Source organism: Dermacentor albipictus, chromosome 3 (genome assembly GCF_038994185.2).
Source record: "Dermacentor albipictus isolate Rhodes 1998 colony chromosome 3, USDA_Dalb.pri_finalv2, whole genome shotgun sequence".
NCBI classification, from domain to species: Eukaryota; Metazoa; Arthropoda; class Arachnida; order Ixodida; family Ixodidae; genus Dermacentor; species Dermacentor albipictus.
Window position 1 is genome coordinate 44,285,980 of NC_091823.1, and position 24,908 is coordinate 44,310,887.

At 45.8% G+C, this 24,908-nt stretch overlaps 1 protein-coding gene across 1 annotated transcript; it reads left to right on the forward strand.

The window, feature by feature from the left end:
- The first annotated feature begins 78 nt into the window (after window positions 1-78).
- On the forward strand, window positions 79-17,631 carry LOC135898094 (uncharacterized). The gene is made up of 15 exons (XM_065426835.2): window positions 79-138; window positions 322-385; window positions 2,026-2,102; window positions 3,446-3,534; window positions 5,116-5,268; window positions 7,266-7,398; window positions 8,366-8,442; window positions 10,755-10,815; window positions 11,539-11,682; window positions 11,762-11,782; window positions 13,522-13,602; window positions 14,073-14,141; window positions 14,501-14,590; window positions 14,964-15,124; window positions 17,278-17,631. The coding sequence occupies exons 4-15, from the start codon at window positions 3,497-3,499 to the stop codon at window positions 17,447-17,449; spliced, it is 1,200 nt and encodes a 399-aa protein (XP_065282907.2). The 5' UTR covers window positions 79-138; window positions 322-385; window positions 2,026-2,102; window positions 3,446-3,496; the 3' UTR covers window positions 17,450-17,631.
- Window positions 17,632-24,908: the final 7,277 nt, after the last annotated feature.

Genomic DNA, 24,908 nt, shown 5'->3' on the forward strand with positions numbered 1-24,908 from the left:
GCGCAAAAGCGTTAACATTATACATGCAGTTTGAGCAGGTGATGCTAAGGCAGTCCCTCCTCACTGTATTTAACTTAGGAAGAAGTGGCTGCAAGTCTCAACAACCTCATCGATTCTGCGAACAAGACTGACCATGAGGTGGGTGTCATTCCGTTTAACTTTCTTTCTCTTTAAAAAGATGACTTTCGTAGTTTTATTAAAGCTGGCATCAACAAAGTTGGTCAATAAAAAAGATAAACTAAGTTGTAGTCATTGCCTAATACACGAGGCAATACACTACTTCAATCTGTCGTGACGACAAGCGGCTACATATTTTTCCAGATCCAGGAGTTGTGGGCGCAGCTGGTTAGCCGCTTTGGCAGCCTCAAATCTGAAGCCAGACGAGGTGAACCTTTTTCTCCATACTTTTCTTCCTTCAATACCACTACGGAACTCCTACAGGATGAGAAAGTCGCCATTAAGCCCAGATTTTACATAATATATACTGAGCCTTGAAGATTGCTAAGGAACTCAGGTGTGAGCCGATCTTGGAAATCGGTCCTGAGTGGCCTTGGGGCGTAACTTAGTCATCCTTAGCAAAACGTACTTTTTTTTACATCCTGTCGAAACTTTACAGAAGCTTTTTTGTAACGGGAGAGGGAGGGGGGAGGGATATAGAGATTGTCTATAAACGGCCTGTAGACCTTTTGTCTTACACTTGCTGTCGCCTGATGTCTATAAAATGTCCTACAAACAACCTGCTGGGAAGTGTAAGGACCACAACGGACGATAGTGTGTAGACTGGGGTCACACTGGGGTCACACTATGTTTATAGATAGTGTACATAGACTTTTAATATACAAAACGTGAAGTCTAGACAAGAAGGTGAAGTGGTCCACAGAGCGTTTATAGACAGTATGCAGACTGCCTGATTAAATTTTTGTAAGGCGACCACAGGGGGTTCTTGTGATGAATGCGCAGAAGTTGCCCGACCCATGGCATTGCTGTGTCATGGCATCTGGTGTCTTCCATTATTTTACGTGGTAATATCACGAGTCGTTAGATAGTATTGGTACTGCCATGCCTCGGTAACACACATTTGCCTCACGGCTAGGTGCTTTTCGTACGAAAAGGCAGCATGACCCTTATATGTACTTCTGGATTGCCCAGCCCGGAGAGCTCACTGGCACACACTTTCCTGCAAAATAACAGCTGAATTAAGTACGCCGGGACATCGCCCACCCTCACAAAAAACACACCTCTGCAACCAAACTTCAGGCCCACCTTCAACAAATTTTTTTTTCCTTTTTGCCAAGATATATCTTGGTGCATGTTCTTGATGTGCACTAAACAAAACGTTCTCGAACGCCACGCATTCTTTACTCGATTTAGTTGCTTTTTCTGCTCAGACACCAATGTATCGGGTGTGACCCCAGTTTTCGGGTGAACAATTAGCCTTTGTGGAGTAGTCAATCTCTCGATGTACTATGGCAGTCAGTGTCTCGGTTTATTATGGAAGGTACAAGGCCGGCCTCCTGGTCTGCTCCTCGCATAACCTCAACGCTTATATAAAGGCGGAAGCACTTCCCCAGGTGCCGTCATCCCTACTTATGCCGTGAATTCGGTGTGCCGCCCCTGCTATACGAAAAAGCACTTCCGAGAACGCAACACAAATTTTCCGAGGTTGCTTGTGCTCTCGCGGTTCGACGGGTATAGTTTGCTGATGCATATTGCTTCCAGAAGTGAGTAATCCGCGAAGAAGTCCAGGCGACCAGCCGAAGCACGCCTGTCCTTGTCTTTGCTGGTCACTAACAGGGTGTCAGCGACACTCGAACGTACACACGACCTCCAGTGGCCGAGGCGAACGTTCAATTCCACGAAGCCGCCATTGTGCATTTTACATGTAACGCGTGCGTTTTATTCGGATGCACGCACTGCACCTAATTTCATAAAAAACCCATGACCTCCCAGTTTGAACAAACTGTCTGATATCAGCTGCTACTTTCTCGACTTAAAGCACTGACGTATACCGTGGTTAAAACGCAGACGCTGTGGAACAAGTGATCAAGATACAGAAGATAGCAGAGGCGGTGCAAGACAACGTCCGCAAAAAGATAACGACGGTAAACTGGAACCTTACTTCTTTTCTTACCCCCCACTTCTTTCTTTCTTTCTTTCTTTCTTTCTTTCTTTCTTTCTTTCTTTCTTTCTTTCTTTCTTTCTTTCTTTCTTTCTTTTTCTTTACATGACTTGATATTCACGTTCCTTGCAGTATTGCCTAGCAGAAGACCCCCATTTACAAGCGAGGCATATATGTTGCACGACATTGCAAAAGTGGAGGAGAAATGTCTCACGTGTTAGAAGATATTTCTAATAATTGTTAAAGAAATATAATTTTCGATAGGGTAACATTTTTTTTCCTAATACCAATATAGGAAAGAGCTGATCTATGTCCCATAAAGAAGTGGCAAACTTTGTCCTCGTGGAGCGCCGAGCGAGATGATCAGTTGCAAACGTTTGATTGTCCACGTTTTAGAATAAAATCTGGGACAAATTGTGAAGTGTTGAAATAAGCTCCAATCTCCAGCAACAACCACTATACTTGAACAATAAAGACGTGACAGGACATAACTTTATAAGTTAATCTTATGAAAGAAGAGCCTGTAAAGCGTCCCTGTCACTGACAGAGAGTCTAGAGTGTGTTCCGTCTTGATTTTATCACGTCTCTTAACGTGGACTCCCAAAATAATTGGACGCTACAAGACTCCACATGCATTTATGAAAGCGTAGGTGCGTTACAGGCGGCCGGCGATGCAATGCGATGTGACGCCCACAGCAGACCTCAGAGATATCTCCCCTCCCCCCCTCGATCATCCCAACGACTACCTATCCATTCACTTTATCAAACAGACCTCATCTTATGGAATTGAAATGCCCATAGTACTGTGTTAGCGCGATGAAATAAACATGTCATTACACTTGTAATTCAATATTTCTATGCGTCAGCCTAGTTTTCTTCCACACCTGACCCCCCTTGCTCGTCGTCCAGCGCTCGACACTCCTTTTCAGCTACTCGGCCTCCTCATTCAATATGTCAGCAAACTTATCAGGAAACAACAATGACACACCATGTGTCTTCTTTCCTTGTCTATATGATCACAGCACACAATCAATCGATAATGACTGACAGAGTAAAGACGCCACAAAGCGCCGATAGACAGACTAATGACACCATGCTGTGATCAAATATACATGTATAACCAACTATCCCACCAATTCGTCCTGAGCAAGTTCTTCCCTTGCGTTCATGCCATGAAAATTATTCTTCGATGGGCGTCCGACGAGCTCCGTTTCCGAAAGATTGCCGACCTCAGCAACGAAGATGTAAAGGAGGCTCGATGTGTAAAGCATTTTCTGCCGGCGCGAGGCTTAAGTGAGGCGTGGCCCACTTGCTCGTCTCTCGCAGGCCAAGGACGTGCTTGTCACGCACGAGATCGCCTACCCGGGCTTCTTGGGAATGCGGACGGACCCCTTCCAGGCGGGCAGGCGGCGGCTGTGAGTGCTATCGCCGGCGTGCACCGCCTTGATACTGTAGTATATCGAACACGCTAGTCACCGGTGCTTCTCAGAATTGCGTTCCCAGAATATCGCCACGAACCCCACCGACCTGGGCTGTCCGCGTTCGGCAGTGTCTGCGCAGTGAAGGCCGCCCTGTTGACTGCGTTAGGTCGATGAGCCAAGACGCGAGTGCGACGACCACTTTTCGTTTACCTCCTCCTGTGTCCACGTCTGCACGCCTAACCTTTTTCGAACATGAATCTCAACTGGTTCAGCTATCTGTCGTCCTTTCGACACATTGTGTCGGTATAGCATATGTGAACGATGATAGTGGAGTGACAACACGTATACGCTCAAATAGCGTCCGTCTAATAACAACCGCTATGCAAAGTCGCGACGTGGTTGAAGATATAAAATCCATAACAAAAAACATCGTCGCCGTGTAGCTTTCGCTGAGGCCGTGCTGTTATCACAAGTACACAGTTCAAGTCACCCTTAATTAAGCTCCGAAATTTTAGAAGCCCGCGCGAGCTGTTGCCGAAACAAAACTGCGATCACTTTGCTGTATACGCACGTACGGCGAACTTCTCCCAGTCGATGCCACTCGTTTCGGACACCACGCACCTGTCGCATCTTTAATCGGACTCTATTCACGAGCCATACCCGTAAAATGAGCCCGGAAGCTTATATGCATCAGGGGGCCTAGCCAGGACTTCCTAGCTTGCTGTTTGCGCTGTAGTATGCGTTAACTCTTCGTGTCAGATGTCGCGTGCCGATTACGGCTGACATCGAAACAGAGCGCTCATTGCGCGCAATTAGGCTGTCACCGCCCAGAATCATATATGACGGGAAATATCTTATTGGCCCACATATACCCAGAGACCGCTTGCTAACAAGCTTCGCTTTTGGCCGTTCTTCGAGTCACGCGGTGTCTTAATGCGATAAAAGCCAGCGCTGCGTACGACTATGGAGTGCGGATACCCGCCGTGGTTGCTCAGTGGCTATGGTGTTGGGCTGCTGAGCACGAGGTCGCGGGATCGAATCCCGGCCACGGCGGCCGCATTTCGATGGGGGCGAAATGCGAAAACACCCGTGTGCTTAGATTTAGGTGCACGTTAAAGAACCCCAGGTGGTCAAAATTTCCGGAGTCCTCCACTACGGCGTGCCTCATAATCAGAAAGTGGTTTTGGCACGTAAAACCCCAAATATTATTATTATTATTATTATGGAGTGCGGATGAGCCCGAGGTGGTGGGTGCGACTCCCGGTTGCGGCGGTCCCATGTCGACGGGAGCGAAAGCGCTCGTGTACTTGCATTTAGGTGCACCTTACATAAGTCCAGGTGGATAAAACTAGTCTATGTAGTCTTCCACATATGCTAAGCGCAGGTCGTTTTCGACTATCATAGTCCCAAAGTTGTCAGTCAGTCAATCAATCAATCAATCAATCAATCAATCAATCAATCAATCAATCAATCAATCAATCAATCAATAAATCAATCAATCAATCAATGAAGAGCGCTGCTTTCGTCATTCATTCACGTTTACCAAATAACGCATCTGAGGGCTTACTTTCCCAGGAGGCTGGTCACCTTCGTGACGTCCCTGGTCGTGGTCGTGTTCGTGTTGTCACTGGTGGTCACCATCGCGCTCGGCATCTCGATGCGAAGCCCGGAGACGATGCCCGCCGAGAAGAACAAGTTCTCGAACTTCGCCGGCCTGGCTATCCTCTTGTGCGTACGCGAGCATCGATGCGCGGCATATTTGGGGGTGGCCGCGGTTCGCTTGCACTAAATAAGATTTTTATTACATGTCTTCCTATAGCGCATCATCTTACATTACGTTATACTCACAAAGGTAGACTGGAAAGGTTACCATCGCATTTATTACCGTTCGCATTAGAATGTGAGCACGGATCACTGCTTGCACAACATATAATCGCAGTGTTTCTGAAGAAGTTATCGTTTATTTTTCCTTTCGTACGATGGGTACAGACAGCACAAGTGTTTCTTTTAAAATAGGGAACTATATTTTCTGTTATATAGGACACCTAAATTAGCAGTGTATTCAAGTGTAGTATTTATTTATTTCACCTGAGCAAAATTTTTTTCTTCTTATAGTTGCTCCATTGCAATTATGTGATCATCACTGATGTACGTAACTTGATGTTTATTTCTTTGTTCTGTGTCACATGACGGTTGGTAGAGGTCCGGAATTACGTGAGGCAGATATGCTGTCAATTTAATTTAATTCAATCCAAATGTACGATCCAGCTGCAAGGGAAACCCGCACGGCCGCATGCTACACTCAAGTGGATGGCATATTTGCTTTTTGGGGACATACACTCTTACCCCCATCCCCCCACTTTGCCCTTGTCTCCTCATTCCCTCCTCCTCACTCCCTCCTCCTCGTTTCCTCTTCTTGCGGATTTCCTCAGAACTCATTCGGATCGACCAGGTACAGTCTCTGAAGTTTTGGCGACGATCTTAAAAGCGTTCCATAATGCGGCAGATGTGCTTTCGTAAGCTTCACCGCAATGCAGATGTATATTGCAAAAAATCTTTGCTGATTTGATCCCCTGCTGCTCTTTGGGTGCCTTGGAGCTGCCAAAGTTTATTGAATAATGACACGTTGTTTAAATTTAATACTTTCAAAACGAATGTTTTTAATGCAGTGTGTATACTTCACTGCATTACAAATTTGTCTTGTGATGAAGCCATTACGAAACTCGCATAATATCCTTGTCGAAGTTTCAAAGGCACTCCACGGGTAGCAAGATCAGTCACTGAGCTCTAGCAGCGCATGCTCTTGTGCTTTTAACGCTCCGCATTTCACGAGGGTGAGAAGTACACTGTGCGTCGTAATAGACAGGGCCACCGCGCCGTCGAAAGTTCTACAGATGCTGTGGTACTCGGCCTGACCGCAGGCCCGGCTCCATCAGAGACTCGTGAAGGCAAGTCTCCGGTCATTGGACATTTCGCCGCATATGTGGCTGTTACGTGCCTCGGCAGCTACGGGACTGCCGGAGATTATGTGGTTACACCTAGGGCTGATTGTCAAATACTCAAAAAGCTGCATCGTCGTACCAAAACTATAGCCATTCGCATTCGATGCTCAAGTTGGATTCGCACAGAAAAGGTTGCGTTGACATTTAAGGTGTTCGCAATGCTTGCGTCCATGTGGTTGACCGCCTAGGAGAAATGTACAATTGATTACTACAAGAGTACAGAGCAGGTCCCTGCCGCGGATACCGCGGCAGATACAGTTACAATGTCAGAGGTTTACTTTTGGCAGTTACTTCCCCACAAGCTTTAGATTACTTGAACCTCTTCTGTGACTTAGTAGCTATAGCTTCATGCAGTTGAGCATGATGTCGCCAGTTCCATTTCTGGCTGCAGCAAAAATATAATAAATGAAAACTAAAGAGAAAAAGAAAGCTCGTCTATTTAAATTCGTGTGCCCGAGTTTATTCAGTGCAGTGTAGGAGGAATACGCTTCGTGTTGCCTGACATCGTGTTCTTGTCTGACATCATATTATTCTTCAATTTCGCATATTTAAAGCTTTTTGATATCTATAGCAAAATTGTATATGATTCCTAAGGTTGTAATTGCTCGACTGGGACTGTTCTACTATAATTTCCCGTCCATTTTTAACTCCCCATCCTCGCCTCTATCAATGCACATCGAGATCGAGTTATTTGCTTACCGTCACTATCGGGGCCCTTTTCAGTACAGCCTACGGCGCACTTCCTGCGTCGGCCGTGCTGCTCGTGATTGGCCGGAACATCATGAACATGAGCGTGGCTGCCCAGGCCTTCATCTGCAACCCCTACTCGAGGAGAAATCCCAGCCTCGTCGACCACGTACGCCCGGCTTCTCTCTTGCAAACATTAGACTTGCTCCGCTACCCACAGGCCGTCTATAAACGTCTTTCAGACTGCCTGGCATGCTATAGACTTTTTCGCTGTCTACAAACCGATGCCCACAAAGTTTCCATTGTGGCGTACTGGACAAAAGAAAAAAAACCACATGCAAGCTGCAATAGTCACCTATATACCGGATGCTCCACGGAAGGCTTAAATGATTACAAAACTCAGAGCAACAGAGACTTGAGGGATGATTTTCTTTTTCCGACACGTTATTCGGGGCAGCAGATGTTCTGGGATTCTTGCGTTAATTACCAATTGGTTAACTGATAACTACAATCCACTAATTACCTTTTTTTGATTCCGAACTTTAGGGGACACCTTGTAATTTCAATATTGACGTTAATTTATACAGACCATAAAGGCCACCGATTTGCTAGATGACCTGCGCTTGGCACCAATTTATAGAAATACGTCCTCGGAATCTTCGGCAAAGTGCACTGCTGTTCAAGTAAACATATATGCGCGTTGCATTTTACCGTATAGCTAAATAAATGTTAAATATCAACTAATAGTGAAACCTTTAACGTGGTCGCACGTACGTGGGATTCATAAGCATATTTCAGTGCATGTGCGTACGTGTTTGAGTGTGTATGTGCACGCGGTTGTGAGAGGTAGAGAAAGGACAGCGACGGAATCAAAACCACAATCATAGGGGGATCAATGCGTTTGGCAAAAATGTAGGCTGTTGCTGCGAGAAACACAACTTCATAAGCGTCGGTCTTTATTATTATTATTATTATTATTATTATTATTATTATTATTATTATTATTATTATTATTATTATTATTATTATTATTATTATTATTATTATTATTATTCTAATTATACAGTTTTAGCGTACGTGTGCGCGTGCTCAAAAAATCAGTTCATTAGAGAGTTTTTTTTTTTCTCACCTTGCAGATACGCTTTGCCGCTGAACTGAACCGCAAGTACACTGCTCACATTCTGGACTACCTCACTTATCCGTCCAGCTTCGCGTAAGAAGCAAGCCCCTTTCTTTTTCTTTGTTTTTAAGGCGCATAGCGTTTGAATTATAGAGGGGCGCTTACAACGTAAAGCTATTCTAATCTTCTCTATTCCAATTCTGCCATCGGCGCTTCACGATTGCTGAAAAAAGTTTCGGACCACCCGCACTTCACCTGTCTGTCAAGCGACGTCCCAGAAACCGCGAAAAGGTCCTATAAGATATGATATGTGCCCAACGATTATGCATGGTTAGGTGGCACAAAAGAAAAATTATTCTTTTTGATTCGACGCTTCTTTGCTATTATGCATCTGCTATTGGTAAAAAGATTTCGGTCTGCACCCACTTCACCTATCTGTCACGCGACGTCACAAAATGGCGAAAACTCACCGCATCAAAGCGACGTGTACACGTTAAAGGTGCATTAATATGCCGAACAAAAAAGGATATCTTTCTGAATAGCCAAAGACTCTGCCCGGCCCGCTGCAATGACTCGCTTTGTGAAAACAAGAATGCCCCTCGTCAACAACCCGTTGGCGCCGGAATGTCTGCTGGGGCGACTCGCTTTGTAGGGACGACAATACGCCGCGTCCCCAAGCGAACGGCGCCGGCATGTCTAGACGCAGTTAGCGGACCAAGTATTGTCAGTGGATTCGCCGTCACCGTCACGGTTTGTTTAGAGCGGCGAAACTCCTGGAAGGAGGTGTTTTGCGGCGCCGTCTCACGGGTCTTATAAGAAGTCGTCAGTCAATGGAAAGAGAGGGCGGCCACTTTCTGCGGGGTCAACTCTGGGACTAAGAGGCTCCTGCTCAGGGCAAGACCCGTGTCTGCGAAAACGCCCTCACCTTGGTGTGGTCAGTGAAACCTGTGCGGATGTGATTGTGTAAACCCTCCCCCTCAAAGGCGGGTCGGCTACGATGACTTTGGACGCTCGGAATTGGTCGACGGTTGAAGGGCCATTTTCCTTCACATAGGGATCTAAGGAGGACAGAGTGTTTATAAGCAGCCGTGGCGCGGCTGCTGAGTGTGCAGTCTCTTTCAGTTATGCTAGACGGATGAACTGTAACGTTCTCATGTATATACTGTAAATAAATCCCATGTTCCTCGTTCTCGATGAGAACAAGTCCCTCCTTTCAACAACGTCCTCAGCGTGGACGAGTTGGACGACGGCATGGGCCAGCTACCATCTATTTCATGCCCGACCCCAACCATTACATTACTCTCACCTGCCCAGAGAGCATGGATTTGCGTTAATAAAACGTTTTGAGTGGCAGCATAACGTTATCGAGCTCTTACGCCACATACACGACGTCTCTCTGCCAACTCTTCCGTTCTGAGGATCCGTTTTAACGGCATTCTTAACCTTCCGTTGCCCGCCGCCGTGATTTTCGACCAGCGACCGAGAGCTATATAAGTAAGGAGTAGCGGACCAATGACAGACGCTGGCACCACCATCCTCTTCCGGTTATCTATTTTCATTGCGCTGGCTCGGCCCCATTGAAAACCTCACCACTTGAGCGTGCTCCTCGCCTCTTGTCAGCCAATTAGATAAGAAAAACCGTTAAATGCAGGCAATGTTGTTGGTTTTTAAAGCAAACAAAAGTGACCTCCTACAAACGAGGAGAGCGTTTGGTTGGGCTAATAACACAACGCTGCAGGTCACTGCCCGGTGCCTGCGTCGGCAATTACGTAAATTTGACGTCAGAAGATTGGAATAAAAACGGATTGCAATAGTTTTACGTTATATGGGGAGGGGGGAAGTGTTACACCATCTGTGTTAGAGAACAACACTTAAATGGCACACTAATTCAGTATAGACTGACAGATACGTTCAATACGCTCCTTGCATGTGCTGGTTGGAAGATCGATTATTATCAAAAAAAAAAAAAGCTACCGGACTTTGCATTTCGCGCATATACCGCACGGCGTTCGGGACTTCACAATCGTTATATGCTATTTTGCACATGATTGTGGTGCGTCTTTCGTGCACGTAAAGCTTTAAGAAATCGGCGCTTTCTAATCCTTTTTATCAAGAATGAGCGACAGTCTTTGAGTCTTCGCCAAAGTTAGTGACGTCAAAGTGCAGAAACTTAAGCGTGTCACCACTGCCAGTCTTTCGTTTCCTTTTCTTTGGTTTTCTCTCACACCAATCTTCCACTCATGACAAGATTGCCCTGTTTGAAATTTCAGGAGCGTCATCTCCAAATGTATAGGTGAACTATTCTCTCTAGTCTCTATTTGCCCGTCAGTCGAATGTACACTGCTCTCGCACTTCCGCGTGAATGAGGACGTGTGGGATCAATGGACAACCTTTCTTGCTTTCAGAAAATGTGCAAGCGCCCTCGAGAAGGCCATCAGGACCGACATAGAGCCCCTTGAACTAATAGTAAGTCAAATTTAAATCCCACGGCTGGTGAAATCGCAGCCATCGGCATGTCGTGTGAACACCTGAATGAAGCACACACCAAAAGAAATATTTATCCCCTAACACTGTGTGTCTTTTCTTTACATGTCCTGGACGGACACTTCCGCAAATGGCGTCATAATAGTTATATGCGTTTTCAGCGATAGAAGAACGAGCTCACGTGCATCGCGAGAGCACGTGATCAGAGTGTCAAATTTGCTTTCTGGTGCGCACGTTCTATAAGAGCTTGACGTAACTTTGAAATGTCTTGCACGTGCAACGGATCTAAGCTCACTTTAACAGAAACGGCGCCGCACCGAAAGGCGCTGTTTACACATACACTGGCGAGGAGCACAGTTGTGCCGCCTAAGCCACCCAGTGCTGACGCAAACTATAGCTTTCGCACCAATGCCGCATTTTCGAGGTCGGGCTCTCTCTCTCTTCCCCCCCCCCCATACACACACAAACACATACACGTACACACAGTGCAGATAATTTTATAATTACTTTCTCTTGATTTATCACTGTGATGCATATTGGTTTCATGGCACGGCAGCGTATTATTTCGACGCGACACAAGTCCGAGTTTTATATTCGAATCAAAGGTCCAGGGGAAAACGTCCAGTCGGTATCAATTACGTGACAGGAAATATCTTATGGGGCTTTGAGAACCAGCATAACAGCGCGCTTCTTTGAAAATTCCAGGATATCGGACGAGTAAGGAGAAAGCTGCTTAGCGGGCCGTCAGCAACAGCGTACCGTCACAAGGACGCGGACTTGAACACTTTCATGCAGTACGTGACTGACTTCAAGGCTTACGTGGACGAAGAGAGGCAACGCATAAACATCGTGAGCACGCTGTCTGTGATAGAAGCCCACCCGCTGTTCTCGCATTTCTGTGTGTCTCAGACCCATTTTCTTTCCCCAGATACCCGAAACAAGTATAACCGTAAGCAATCTTATACGCATTACTGTTTTACTTGTAAAAACGCTTTCTTTTTTTTTTCTCTTAATGTCGCTGGAGTACTGACTGGTGCTGCAACAATAACGGTGGCAAGCTGTGGCAACGTACCAGCTATGAACGCAACGACAAACTGCGTATATAATAAGGTGATCGAGGGGGGGAGGGGGGTAGTGAGGGGTGGGTATTCTGTAAGTGTCCACCTATAGTGGACTTACGCCCGTTTCGTCTATTTCTGAAGTGCTGATTGGCCCGTACTCCAGCTCAGCGAATCAGAACTTCAGCAGCAGACGAAATGGACCGATCCATCGGGTGGCACTAATCGGGACATCTAATATCCCGATTAGCGCGGCACATTTCGTGCTTTTACCTCCGTTGGTGCGCTGTCCCATGACTTGCGTGTGGGGCGGTGTTTTGTCCCCCTTTGGCCTCTCCTGACCCCTATAGTTCCGGAATGGCTGTCCTGTGACGTCGAATCAGCTGTTCACTTTCTCGGGTGGAGTAATGCAACCTCCAAAGCCTCTCGAGAGGCAGGCGGTAAAGCGAAGCATGATTTTGGCTTCAAGCGCGAAGTGATACACGGACACAGAAAGGAGCAGACAGGACGAGCGCTCGTCCTGTCTGCTCCTTTCTGTGTCCGTGTATCACTTCGCGCTTGAAGCCAAAATCATGCTACCGTACCAACTCGCCCAACTGTCTATCCTTTTGTAAAGCGAAGCACTGCCATAAGTGAGGTAGCAGCACCCACGATAGAGTGTATACTAGAAATAGTCTACCTGCTATCGTACAAAGGTTAGGAACACGAACCGTTCGCTTTTCCTCGCGTATTTGGTGAGAATAGCACTTTTTGAAGAAAACGCGACTTTGGTCAGTCACTCGAAGGCAAGCGAACGGCTTGGTTTCCGAGCCGTTAGAAAATCGCACCCCTCCTATAGAACGCAAGGTCATTTACGGCTCGTATATTTCCTCGGTCCAACTGCAATGGACTTAATGTGTTGGCTAAGGAGCCGCAGCCAAGCTAAAGCGCACTGATGACGCCGTCTTCGGGCGGATGCTTGTCCCGGGTGTGATGTTGGAATCACGTGGAATAGTACCGAAACGCAAAGGCAAGTTTACTAAATAACTAGTTTTTTCGCTTCATATAAACAAAACTTGGAATAGACGCTGAATCTTCTTTCCATCTCAGAACTTATTTCGCTGGCTCTCCCCTACGTTCGGCTCTATATGCAACATTTATCCTTGCCCCGCTTCGAATAGGACGCGGTTAGGGTGACCCCACTTTCAGTGATGCATTTACTGCATCTTTCTACTTTGTTATAAGTTCCCTTCTCCGGTTAAAGGGCTTGTTTTATAGGTATGCACATGATTCCCTTAGCTGAAAAGCTTTTATCTCAGCCCGTAGTGATGCATGCTCGTGACGACTGCCCGAAGGTGGATGGTACGTGTGGTGCGGGAGGAGGAAAAGCTTTATGTTACCTTCGTCCAGTTGGTTCATTTCATGTGCACTCCTATCTGTGCCATGTAAGCTGTACTGCGTGCATCTCCTGCAGAACTGTTCCTGACTGTGCGCGCGTTTGAGGCACGAACTAAAACTTATTTTTCGTTAAGTGCCCAACTAATATGCGTAGCAGCTTCTCACCACACCTGTGCGAAGCACAAGGGTATTTTCCTTTGAGCGCGGTGGGACGTAAAGTTTTGCGCACCCGCACGCTTGCTTGTCCACGCAGAAGTTTATCGACTACATCACGTTCAGTCTTGCCACCGGTGGTGACGCCTTGGCTGCGAAGATGTCTGAGGTCATCGAAAAGGTTAGTAGCCTCTCGATCGCTCGTATACTTATACTCTGTGACGAAGTGTATACACCGAGCATAACCTCGACCGCAGATGGCTTGCGCTGACGTCGTCGTGGCTGTCATCTGAAAGAAAGAAAAAGAAGAAATAAAGTGGCACCTTACAATCTGATCCGCTTGTCTCCGGAAGAGCTACGCAAGCAGGTTATCTAATATGGCGTTCTTCGTGTCACGCCCAAGTAATCTATCGTTGGACCGTTATAGTGTGCCTATTATAGCGCGAACTGTTTTTATGGCTTGTACGGAGCACGCACAAATGTGCTTCTCAATCCATCTACGTACATTGGTTTGACCGGTAGTGCCACAGAAGGCAGGCTACATATGTGTTCTGCAGTAACAACTGCGGTCGACAACAAGGTAGCGGCCTTTTGACACAGATCGTTACGTTTATAGAAATGGAGAGCTAAGGGATTTGTCTTTCATTGCAGAGCTACCGGAACATTGTGAGAAATAAGGTTCTGAGACTCGAAGCGGCATTTTCTGGCGTCAGGACCAATGTGAGTTCCGTTCAATGTTATCCTTCCGAAATCTCTTTCTGTACTGCATCGAACTCAGGTCGAAGTTATCTGCTTTATCTACAAATGTGTATTTTGTTCGTGCGTTATGGCATGCTGCCCCTTTGTGTCGCATGTTTCCAACCAAAATCGCATCCGCGGTTTCACGAATACGAATGTTCAAGAGGTAACGCATATATGTTGAAATAACTGACAAACTGGACCTCCACTTATTTTGTGGAGGTCCGGAGACTGTACGTATGACCACCTATATAATGACGGCGCAGAATGAGTTGCGAAATAGCTGCTTCATTATGACGCCTGACTGCTCTCGGCTCATTGTTCTATATTAAACTGCACAGGCGATCGCTGCTCTTGGACACTGCGATGAGCTGAAACAGGCCTACGACTCCGGGGTGTCGCTTTTGTGCAACGTCATCCTGTCAAACGCGGTAAATACTTTTCCTGCGTTTTGCACTTGTCCTTCTGCGACACTCCAAGAAAAAAAAGCCGGAAAACAATGACACGCTAGGCAGCTCCTAACTAATCATTACTTAACGGAATGTGAATGACGAAAACTGATCGATTAGTGCTAAAAAGCAACAAACACGCTGACGATCTTTGCCCGAGAGCGTCTAGTCGACGGCATCAGCTGTAATATTTGTGAGCCACTAGTAAAGCTACAACTGAGCGAATAGTTGGCGAAACATTCAGCAACTTCGCGCTTCTCTCTCTCTCTCTCTCTCTATTCCTAACTTGGGCTCTTTGCAGTGTTTTGAAACTGGCATATTTGAATTCCCACTCTAATCGTTACCCTCATTGCAGAACGGCTTCTGGGTGGCGCTAGTCATCATCTCGCTTCTGCTAACCTGTGCCTCGTTCACGTCTATGCGGCTCTCGAAGCAATGTCTCAAGATGAACAGGCGGGAACTGGCCGTCTCCGAGGGCGAGCCGGTGCGACACACCCTCAAGGAAAGCGGCCAAAAGTAAGCCGCAGACGTATCCCCCGTCTTGTCAGCACGATCATGTAACCTGCTTGTGAAATATGTTATTGTATCACATAAAAAAATGGAAAAGAAGACGCCAACGGTAAGCATAAAATGGCAGAATAACAGCGCGACAGTGCAGCTTACCCTCTAAACACATTAGATGCATAGTAAGTTCTGCCATGTAGTGCATTTATAAAATACAGCGAAGCTCACCTGCGGGAAACGGAGGATCTAGAAAAATAACGTTTTTTTTTTAGTTTATACGATTTCTTAAAAAATCCCCTTTGGCAGAAAGAAAAATTCTAGTCATGGAGGTGCATTACTCAAAGAGGCGGTCATTACACGCACGAGAAATCAAAATACATAATCGTCTAATTTATAAAATCACTGATTATTTTTATTTGATTACTTTACGCACTTGTTACCGGTGAGTTCGCAAGGCGTATCCACTTGTCGAGATATTCTTTCCCACAGTGTGCGACGAAATGGGCGTTCCAGTTACTTTTGTGCTTCAATGAATAAAACGGTTTTGCCAAAAAAAAGATAATAAGTGTAACAACGGTGCATTTTTACAGCAAGTTTCATGGCGCATATTCAGAAACCGTGAAATCTTCAGAAGTCGTTCCAAGCGAATATGCCTTGCAAGCTCACCAGCTACAATACGTAAAGAGCAATATGTACCGTAAGGTAATTAATCCATATGTTAATAATGATTTTTATTAATTAGTCAGTCGTGCATTTCGAGTTCTGGTGTGACTAATGTCCGCCGCTTCGAGTAATCCAGCTCGAGGACTACAGCTAATTGCCATCTGCCACAAAGGATGTTTTTTTAAAATACTGAATGGTATTAAAAAAGTCGCAGTTTCGCCTAAAGGCGAAGCATCGATTGCGATAGAAGATTAGGAGACAGCTATACGAAGTAAGGATAGTAATTTCGTCAGCCGTGTAAACTTGTAAACATTCGCTTATTAACTAAATTAACAAGCATGGTGTCCCCCGCGCACAAGCAAACGTTAAGACATCTCACACCATCGCCGCGCTCGCTTGCCGTCAAAACGCCGGAGTGAGATACCGCGGCAAAAGCAGCGAGCCAGCTGTGACCTTCGTGCTGCATCTCGTTTCAGCGCGAACTAAGCGGCGAGAACACAGCGCACAGGAAACTATCTGCACTCGGCACAATCTGTACCCATCGCAGATCGCCTTCAAGATAGGGCCCGTGCGGCCGCGTACGGGAGTAGAGCGCAGTCCCCCCTCCGTCCCTCTCCCCAGGTGCGTTGAGAGCGACGCAAGACGGCGCGCTTCCTCCCCGCTTTCCTCCCTTTCGCGTACAAGATTGAGCCGCCATCGTCGGCTCACCCTCACCCGCTTTCACTCGCACATGCAGCATACGACGCGCGGCGACGATGTTATCGTCTTCGGACTTTATGTGAAACATCACGACGACGGCGACGACACAAATGCGCCTAGAGTGTCCATGTAATTGCTAGTGCAATAAAAAATGAAACATCCAGGGAACGCAACTAATAAGCCGTTGCGATTCACCCGCCGTGATTGTTAGTGGCTTTGCCGTTGCTAGGCGCTATACCGTTGCGTCGCTAAGCTCGAGGTCTCAAGATCAAATCGTAGCGGCCGCCTTTCGAAGGGGGCGAAATGCAAAAACTCTCGTATAACGTGCAGTGGATGCACATTAAAGAACTCCAGGTGGTCGAAGTTATTCTGCAGTCACCTGCTACGGCGTGGTTATCGCACGAAAAAGCCGGAAAAGAATATTTTGAAGCCGGTGCGATTCCAGTTGCATTCCGTGAAAGCCAGCGCCACTGGTGAGATGTACGTTGCACCCATTATAATTCGTCCAACCGTATACTACCTGCTGCTGTAGGCACTCTAATTCATGTGAAGGATGCACTGTTAAAAATCAAGTGACAATCTCTCGTTTAGACTTCCTGCGCCCGCCTTTCTAATACATGAGCACAATGGCGGTAACGCATCGCTTAGAATGTTTTGTTATTCTTGTTAAGAAAGCAGCGCACTGACATACGACACTAATTAAACCCCTGTGCAAGCTTTTGTTGTACGAAATCTCTAGTCTGAACTTCAAATAAAAAAATAACCGACTTAACTCGGTGATGACTTCATATCCTTGTTTGCAGGATTTCGTCCCGTATCCGTCCGAAAGCCGTGACGGGCCGCGAGGAGTGCGGCGACTTTCGGGGTGCAACGTCACCGCCGGACGACGACCTGGACGTGACGGTCATCGGCAGTGTCCAGAGCAACAGGTTCTACGGCGACAGCGTCGAAGCGGACCACGCGTTCCGCGCCTAAAAAACTTTCGCGCTCTGTTCTCACCTGCCTTTAACACACATCCCTCTTCCCACTTTTTTCATTTTTTTTTCATTTCATCAGAAGATAACGCGCTCGACAGAAGAAACTCACCGAAAGTGCTTACCTCATGTTACATCATGTGCCCTGAAGAGTGCTTCCAATAAAGTAACTGTTCCGCATTGCCTTTAGTTCGTGCAAACAACACAGTGAGCACAAACGAGCTGTAACAGTGTAGAAAGCTGATGGCCTTATCTCAATAAAGTTCGGCGAAAGAATTTCGTTATGGAGTTCAGTAATGTTCGTTGGCGGGCTAGTATACACTGCTACGAAGAATCCGTTGTGGAGTATATGTTTACGCGCCTTTGTCAATTATGCCTACAAGAATATGTCTTCGTTGGCGAGTTGCCGCCACTTTTATATGTCTGTTTCTACCATCTAGTCTATTGCGTGGAGTGATGACGAACATGTGCCGTCTGAAGCCCGCACTTCTTCCTACTCCCCTCACGAACGGATTGAGGCGATAGAGTGCCGTGGGCGGTGACTCCGCCTTCGGCACGTGGTCGAGGAGCGCTAGATCACGCTCGCCCCGCCTAAGTGCATCGGTACGTACGCGGCACAGAATGAGATCGGTGCTCGCTCGCTACTCGCCCTGGCATTACCATGCCGTGCCTGAAGAAATTTGTGACCAAGGCGAGGGAGCTTGAAGAGCTGAAGAAGAAACGTGAAGTGGGTGCCAGACCGCGGCTATGCATGCACTCGAGGGAAAGTTGGAAGGCGATTAAAACACCTACAGTTGACGTTGATATGAAACGTTGTTGTCACTCCAGCGCGGCCCCACAATAAATTGCACAGTCCGTATACCCCGTCCTCGCTCGCCCCCAATTCGCCCAAGAAGACATTGCCTTTCATCGACATCAGCTAGAGATTGAATGGCCTTCCAACTTTCATGCCCGTAAGGGGCGAGGGTTCATTCAAAGACCACTGAGATCACGGGAATGTGCAAGCTTACACACGGAAGTCGACAAGGCTCGCGGATTTGATTGTCTTCGGTTTCAATGGAATTTAAACGTGTTCGTATAGCAAGTATAACGCCGTCCTTCTGTTTAGTATAATCTAAACAGCTGGTATGAACTCGCTATAGGCGGCAGTTTTATACCCTTGCAGATTCAGTGCGATAAAATATACGTAGGGAAGTTGCGATTTTCCCCGCTAAATAAAAAAAAAGTGGGGGTGGAGGAGGTAAAGATGAATTTCGTTTTGTAGCCACGCTTATTTTAACCTATAAAAAACGTAATGCTGCTCTAAGACGTTACTATAGTTAGTAAGTGAGAACTATATTGGCGTGTTCAGTTAAATCGTGCTTTTTGAGCAACATTCTCATCGCAGCGAATCCCTTGGGAATCGCCGTGTCGGTCAATAAGTTTCCCTCATTAAGGGCCTTAAGACCGTTGTGAAGGATGTCGGACGATAGCGTTGGAAAATTCCTTGGTAATATTTAATGTAGCCTCTCTCGAAAACTCAAAGATTAAGGAGCTGTCTGGATTTTTTAGGGAAAAACTACTTGCCATATTCCCTATTTTGCGCGTGCGTGCGTGCGTGCGTGCCTGCGTGCTTGCGTGTGTGTGTGAGTGCGTGAGATCTTTCCATCGGTGGTCACTTACCAGGACGTGCAGTCTATCTGACATCAGCAAAACATCGTCGTCTCTTTCTATATGTTTAAAAAGTAACTAAAATCTTATTTTTAATAACTTGCTTAATTTCGTAAGCATTCATGTAGGGTACTTTCTTCTTTCTTTCCTTTCCTCTTCTAGTGGTGTTTGTGATCAATTTTATGTGGTAACGATGTAACCTCACTAGTATATTTTCACTGTTAGTTGGAGTTTCGAGGTCTAGAATAAATTTTTCGCTTTATTGGTCGATACAAATCGTCGTAGTTCAAGATGGCGTTCTACCGGCTTGGTGCGCAGCCAGCGTGCCAAAGGCAATTTTGTATGCCTGCACTGTTACTGTGCCTTTGTGTGTTTTGCTTGAATTGATCATTTGCCTTAAAATTTTTTTTCCTATTTCTACAGTCGGTTCTGTTTTCTATCCTCTTGCTTAAATTTAAATTTTTCTGCTCGGTTGTAATTTGCTACTATGTATAGATGGTCCTGGTACGGTAGCCTTGCAGTGGGACCCTCTTCTGCATATTGCAGTGCTGTAATCGTTTCCATAAACTCAAATAAACTTGAAACTACGCGGATACTCTGGAACGCTTCCGTAACATCGAAGTGGGCCTGTGTCATTATCAGTGATGCAAGATCTAGCATCCCTCTAAACGAGGCAGCCCACTTTGGAGAATCGGCCATGAATCGGGTGGTGAAAAACTATTATCAATTTTTTTTTGTTTTTGAGGAAAATAAGGTGCAATGAAATAATTATCTTTTGAATGTGAATTAAAATGTGTACTGTTATAGATATGAATGATCAGACATCTGATTATTACAGTAAAAATTATGTTATCATAGGAAGTAAAAAGAACAATTTTAGCATGCAATTCTCTTTGTCTCGCGCAGAAAGTTGCAGAGGGCTTCACAAACGTTCCTGTGGCTGTAAGCCAGTACTGTAGCCCCAAAGGAAAGCATTAGCAGAAGAGTCAAATTCGAGCCAAGGTTTTGAAAGGGTTCTTTTAAAAAACTTTTCGTTTGAATATTGAACCCGCGACATGTCACAAAAGGAAGTGTGGCATTGTCATTGCATAACGGACACAAAAGTGGCATGGCCAGACCGGACCTGTGGAGGTAAAAGTTCAGTGGGGGGATTCGATCCGTTGTCTCGTAATCGTTACTTCAATTTTCCTCATCCTCCCTCATTCCCTCTTTTCTTTCCATTTCTCATTTTCCCTCTGGGCAGAGTTGCAGGCGAGAGAATATAGGTAAGGGCGGGTGAACCTCGCTGCCATTTCATAAATTACGTCTGTGCGTGCGCGTGTATGTATCTGTTTTGTAAGGTTACGATACTGCATTACGCACTGGCATTACTTTATTTAAATTATTGTCGCCTTCCTTCATAATTGTATCCACCTTTTTGTACTTGTAATAGCACCCGAGTCCAGGCCTATCTTCACAGTAAGCTTGTGCCATCTTTTGAACAAAATCGTCGCCATAATCCTCATCGCCCTCCCACACTTTCGTTTCTGCATTGAGAGCAAACATACGAGTATAAGACATGTCTTGTTAAGATGTGATATCTTTACTATCAAAGGGAAATACATTTGCTTGACTTCCGCACTGCTACCATTGTGAGTTTTAACCACACAAACATTTTTGAGGGCATTTTTTTTCTTTAACGAGACAAGAAGAATTGAAGGCAAAATTTTCTCCTTTCGACAATTCTACTTTCTTTTTTACAGTAATATTTAGCCAGTTATCATTATTCCTTGTATGTCTGTATTTGCCAACTATAAGTTTCATCATATCTGTGGGCAAATAATTTCGTTTGAAATTAAATTTACCAAAATCCTTCTTTTAATGTATTTTTGATCACTTCCACCGGCGATCCCCTAGAGTTGGTACAACATTACACCAGGAACAAACCGAAAAACTCGCATCGGTGTCGAACATGAAAGCCCGAAAATCAACACCGCACAGGTCAGCGGAAGAAGAAGCTTCGCTGAAGAAACAAGGAACAAGGAGAAGAAGAAGATAAAGTCAAACTCCAGCCATGGGTAAGAGCTCGGCGTTCTGCCTCGCATCTTATCTCCGTATTCTATCTTCGCGCACACTAACGCCATTTCAAACGTCTTTAATAAAAACGTCGCATAATTTCCCACAAAAGTACCACGTTTCGCGTTTCTAGCGGAATCCTCCAACATAGGATGCCGTTAGAGAAGGGCTCCGTAACCACTCACGAAAAGCGAGTGGGCTTTTTTTTTTATCATTACTCTTTACCGCTGTTGACAATATTTCTAAATTAGTTCAGCGAAGAAAAGATCGGGATTCACAATAGGCAATTCACAGTCGCTAACTCCATTACGGCACTTAAACATTGCGGCAAAGTCCTCGGGCAAGGACGATAAGTTTGGATAAGTACAATTTGGCTGTTGTTGTTTTTTCGTTACATTTATTTAAAGGAAACAATCGCAAAAACCTATTTAGAAGTACTGAATGCTGGACGAGTTTTCCAATCCTGAGCAAAACGAAACAGCGAGACACTGTAACGGCGATGGGAGGCGAGACTGCGAGTCTCAAAACACGTGTATGGATTTGATGCACGTCGAGGAAGTTTTGTACCTCGTTACAAAGTGCCCTGCTATACGGAGAAGTCATGTAAATAATAAAGAAAGAAAAAAAAACAGCAGATTTTCGTGCCATTTTCTTTATGTTCGACTATTGTGTTGCATACGTTTTTCGCGCGTTTTGAAGTACGTCGTCTAGCGCACAAGTATAGGACGGCACAATATCCGCACCAACGAGATTGCCTCCACTCGATAAGAACAAATCCAAGATCCATATTCATATTCGAGATCCATATCCAAGATCCATATATCGATGCCGGTAACAGCGCGACAGACCTATTGTGTCTTGTGAACTCATATTATGGTGTAAATAATGCCCCGCTCTCTCTTCTTTTTTTTTCAGCTGAAACATCGGGTAAACCACCTTTCTATTACCTAAAATTCTAGAAGGATATGCTACTGAGAGTGCAAGTGCTTTTAAACCGAAAGCTTTATTGGCCGCGAACTTCCGATTTCGCCATGGCCTAGCTCCGAGGAGGCACATGACGTCACACCGCGTTCCTCGTCACACCGCGTTCGCCTGCGCTCGCTTCGCCAGCTGCGTCGCATGCCTGATAACATGTCGGAGCATCGAAAAGGAGAGCTCGCGTGCGCCGCAACCGCAGTTGAGGCGGCAGTATGGACGGCGACAATTGTGATAAGCAGGAGGAAGCCTGGAATCGACATCGGAACGAGATGAGGAGGAAACGAATCGCCCAGGAAACAGACGAACAGCGCGCCGAACGACTGGCTAAACGCCGCAACATAGCTAAACAACCAGACTAAGCTGGACATGCAATCAAGATTAACCAAGGCTAACCATGCTATGCCTTAGCTTTCGCTACGTATATCCTGGCACAGCCAAGCTAAGCCACTGCCAATTTTTTTTTTGTTTTACCTCTTTTCAATAACGTCACCCGGCGACTGGCTCGCTTTAATCCAAGCACCGGCTGAAGAAATCCGAGCGCCACAAAAATAATCTAAGCGCCAGACTATTTATTCCAAAAGCCAGGCATTTAGTCCTCGCGCCAACGCATTTAGTGCCAGTGCCAGCACAAGCATACGCCGCGCACCAGCGAATTTAATCCGAGTACCAACGTGTTTAATCAAGGCGCCAGGAGCTTTAATCGAACTAGCTGTCAAGTTGACATAGAAGATCTGCGGAAACCCGCAAGGTGGAGAGAAGTAATGAATAACGGAAAATCAGACATCCACCAGCAATCGCTACGAACGGGTGGATGTCTGATTTTCCCTTATTCATTGATTCTCTCCACCTTGCGGGTTCCCACAGAACTTCTATGTCAAACACTTTCCTTTGCTCCGTGTTGTCGACAAATTCGACTTCTCCCTACCATCTGCTAGCCGCCTGGTTAGCTCAGATGGTAGAGCGGCTGCCCCGGAAAGGCGGCGGTCCCGGGTTCGAGTCCCGGACCAGGACGAATTCTTCTTCAACTATGAGGCTTTTCTTTCGAGGAACCCGCATGGGTTTCCTTTGTAGCAATTGCTACGAACGGGTGGATGTCTGATTTTCCCTTATTCATAGCTGTCAAGTTAATCCAGGCTAAAAAAACAACAATTTGAGTCAAAACAGCCAAAATACAGTTACCGGAAGACGACAGCACTATTTTTTCATTTCGCTGCTAGCACTTATAAAACGAATGACCGTGATATTTTGATTGAGGCCGATAGACGCGCACGGAGGGCTTGTACTTCAATAAAAAATCAATATTCGCGAATAAATGTTGATCGCTTCAGTAATCTCATATTCACAATTCTCATTATCAAGCTGCAGTTATAAAACAAGTGATAATTTATTAGGTAAAGAGTTTTATGCATAAAGGTGGTTCCTTGTCTTTTCACCCACATGGGAACGGAAGAGTGGGGTTCTTTTAATTATAACTTTTTATGTAATTATTGCAAAATAAAAATAAGACGTTTTAATCTTAATTTATTCTTGGATTTGAAGTGCGAGCTAAATTTGTCTGTAGGACGCTGTTGACGCCGTCGTGGTTTTCCGACCCAAGCGATTACTTTCGACTCGTCCTCGAGAAAATCCTGAAAGCGTCCTGCTAGCAGACGACAATAAATTTGCTCCAGAACACGATCAGCCGCGTACATGATTTGCCGAAATTCTGTGACAGCTATGAATAATTCTACTGGCGAGTGCTAGGTTCTTAAATAAAATGTTAACGAGATGTGCTTTAAGCGTTCATTCAGTCTCTAGATATGTAAATTCACCACTTTCTGATAATATTAACGCTAAAGGTCAGCCAATTTGTGACATTTATTTCAATGTGAAATACCGAAGTCATTCATTTGATAACTATTAGCAGCAACCACAAAAATTAGTGCCGTGTTCTTCCGGTAACTGTATTCCAGAGTTCAGCCATTTTGGTTCGCAATCCTGCCGTTTTTCTTGCATGAATGAAGTTGAATAGCACTTCGATCAAAGCTGCTGGTACTTGGATCAAACTCACTATATAGCACACAACTTGGGCGCTATAACGTACAGCTATTCCAAACGTTTCTATTCCCATTCTGCAATCAGCCCTCCGCGATTGGTCAAACACTTTTTCGGACCACCCCTACTTCGCCTGTCTCTCACGCGACGTCACGAAAACCGCGATAGCTCCCCATCTGATCTTACGTGTACGCACTGATAATGCATGATTAGACCGAACGAAAGAATAACAAATACTTCTCGATCGACGCTTCTTCGCCATTAGCCCTCGGCTATCGGTCAAAAGTATTCTGGCATCACGCACTTCACCTGCCTGTCACGCGACGACACAAAACCACAAAACCTCACCGCGTCAAAGTGACGTGTACGCGTTAAAGATGCATTATTATACCGAACAAAACTGAATTTTCTTCTGAATAGCCGCAAGCTGCCCCGCTCAGAAAGGAATAAAAGATGGCTGCCGCCGATCGCTCAGGCACTGGCTACTCGCACCTGCGGGAGAGCAGGGGTTTATTTCCGTATAATAACACCTTTTGTGTGGCCGTGTAACGTTTTCGAGCACTTTCGGAACGCTTACGACCTCGCTCTGCTAACTCTTCCTTGCTGAGGATCTGTCTTAGCATAATTCTTAAGCTTCCATTGCATGCCGCCGCGATTTTCGACCAACCACCGCAAGGCAAGTAAGGGAAAGCGGACCAATCGCAGATGCCGGGCACCACCCATTCGTCCAGTTATCGATTTTC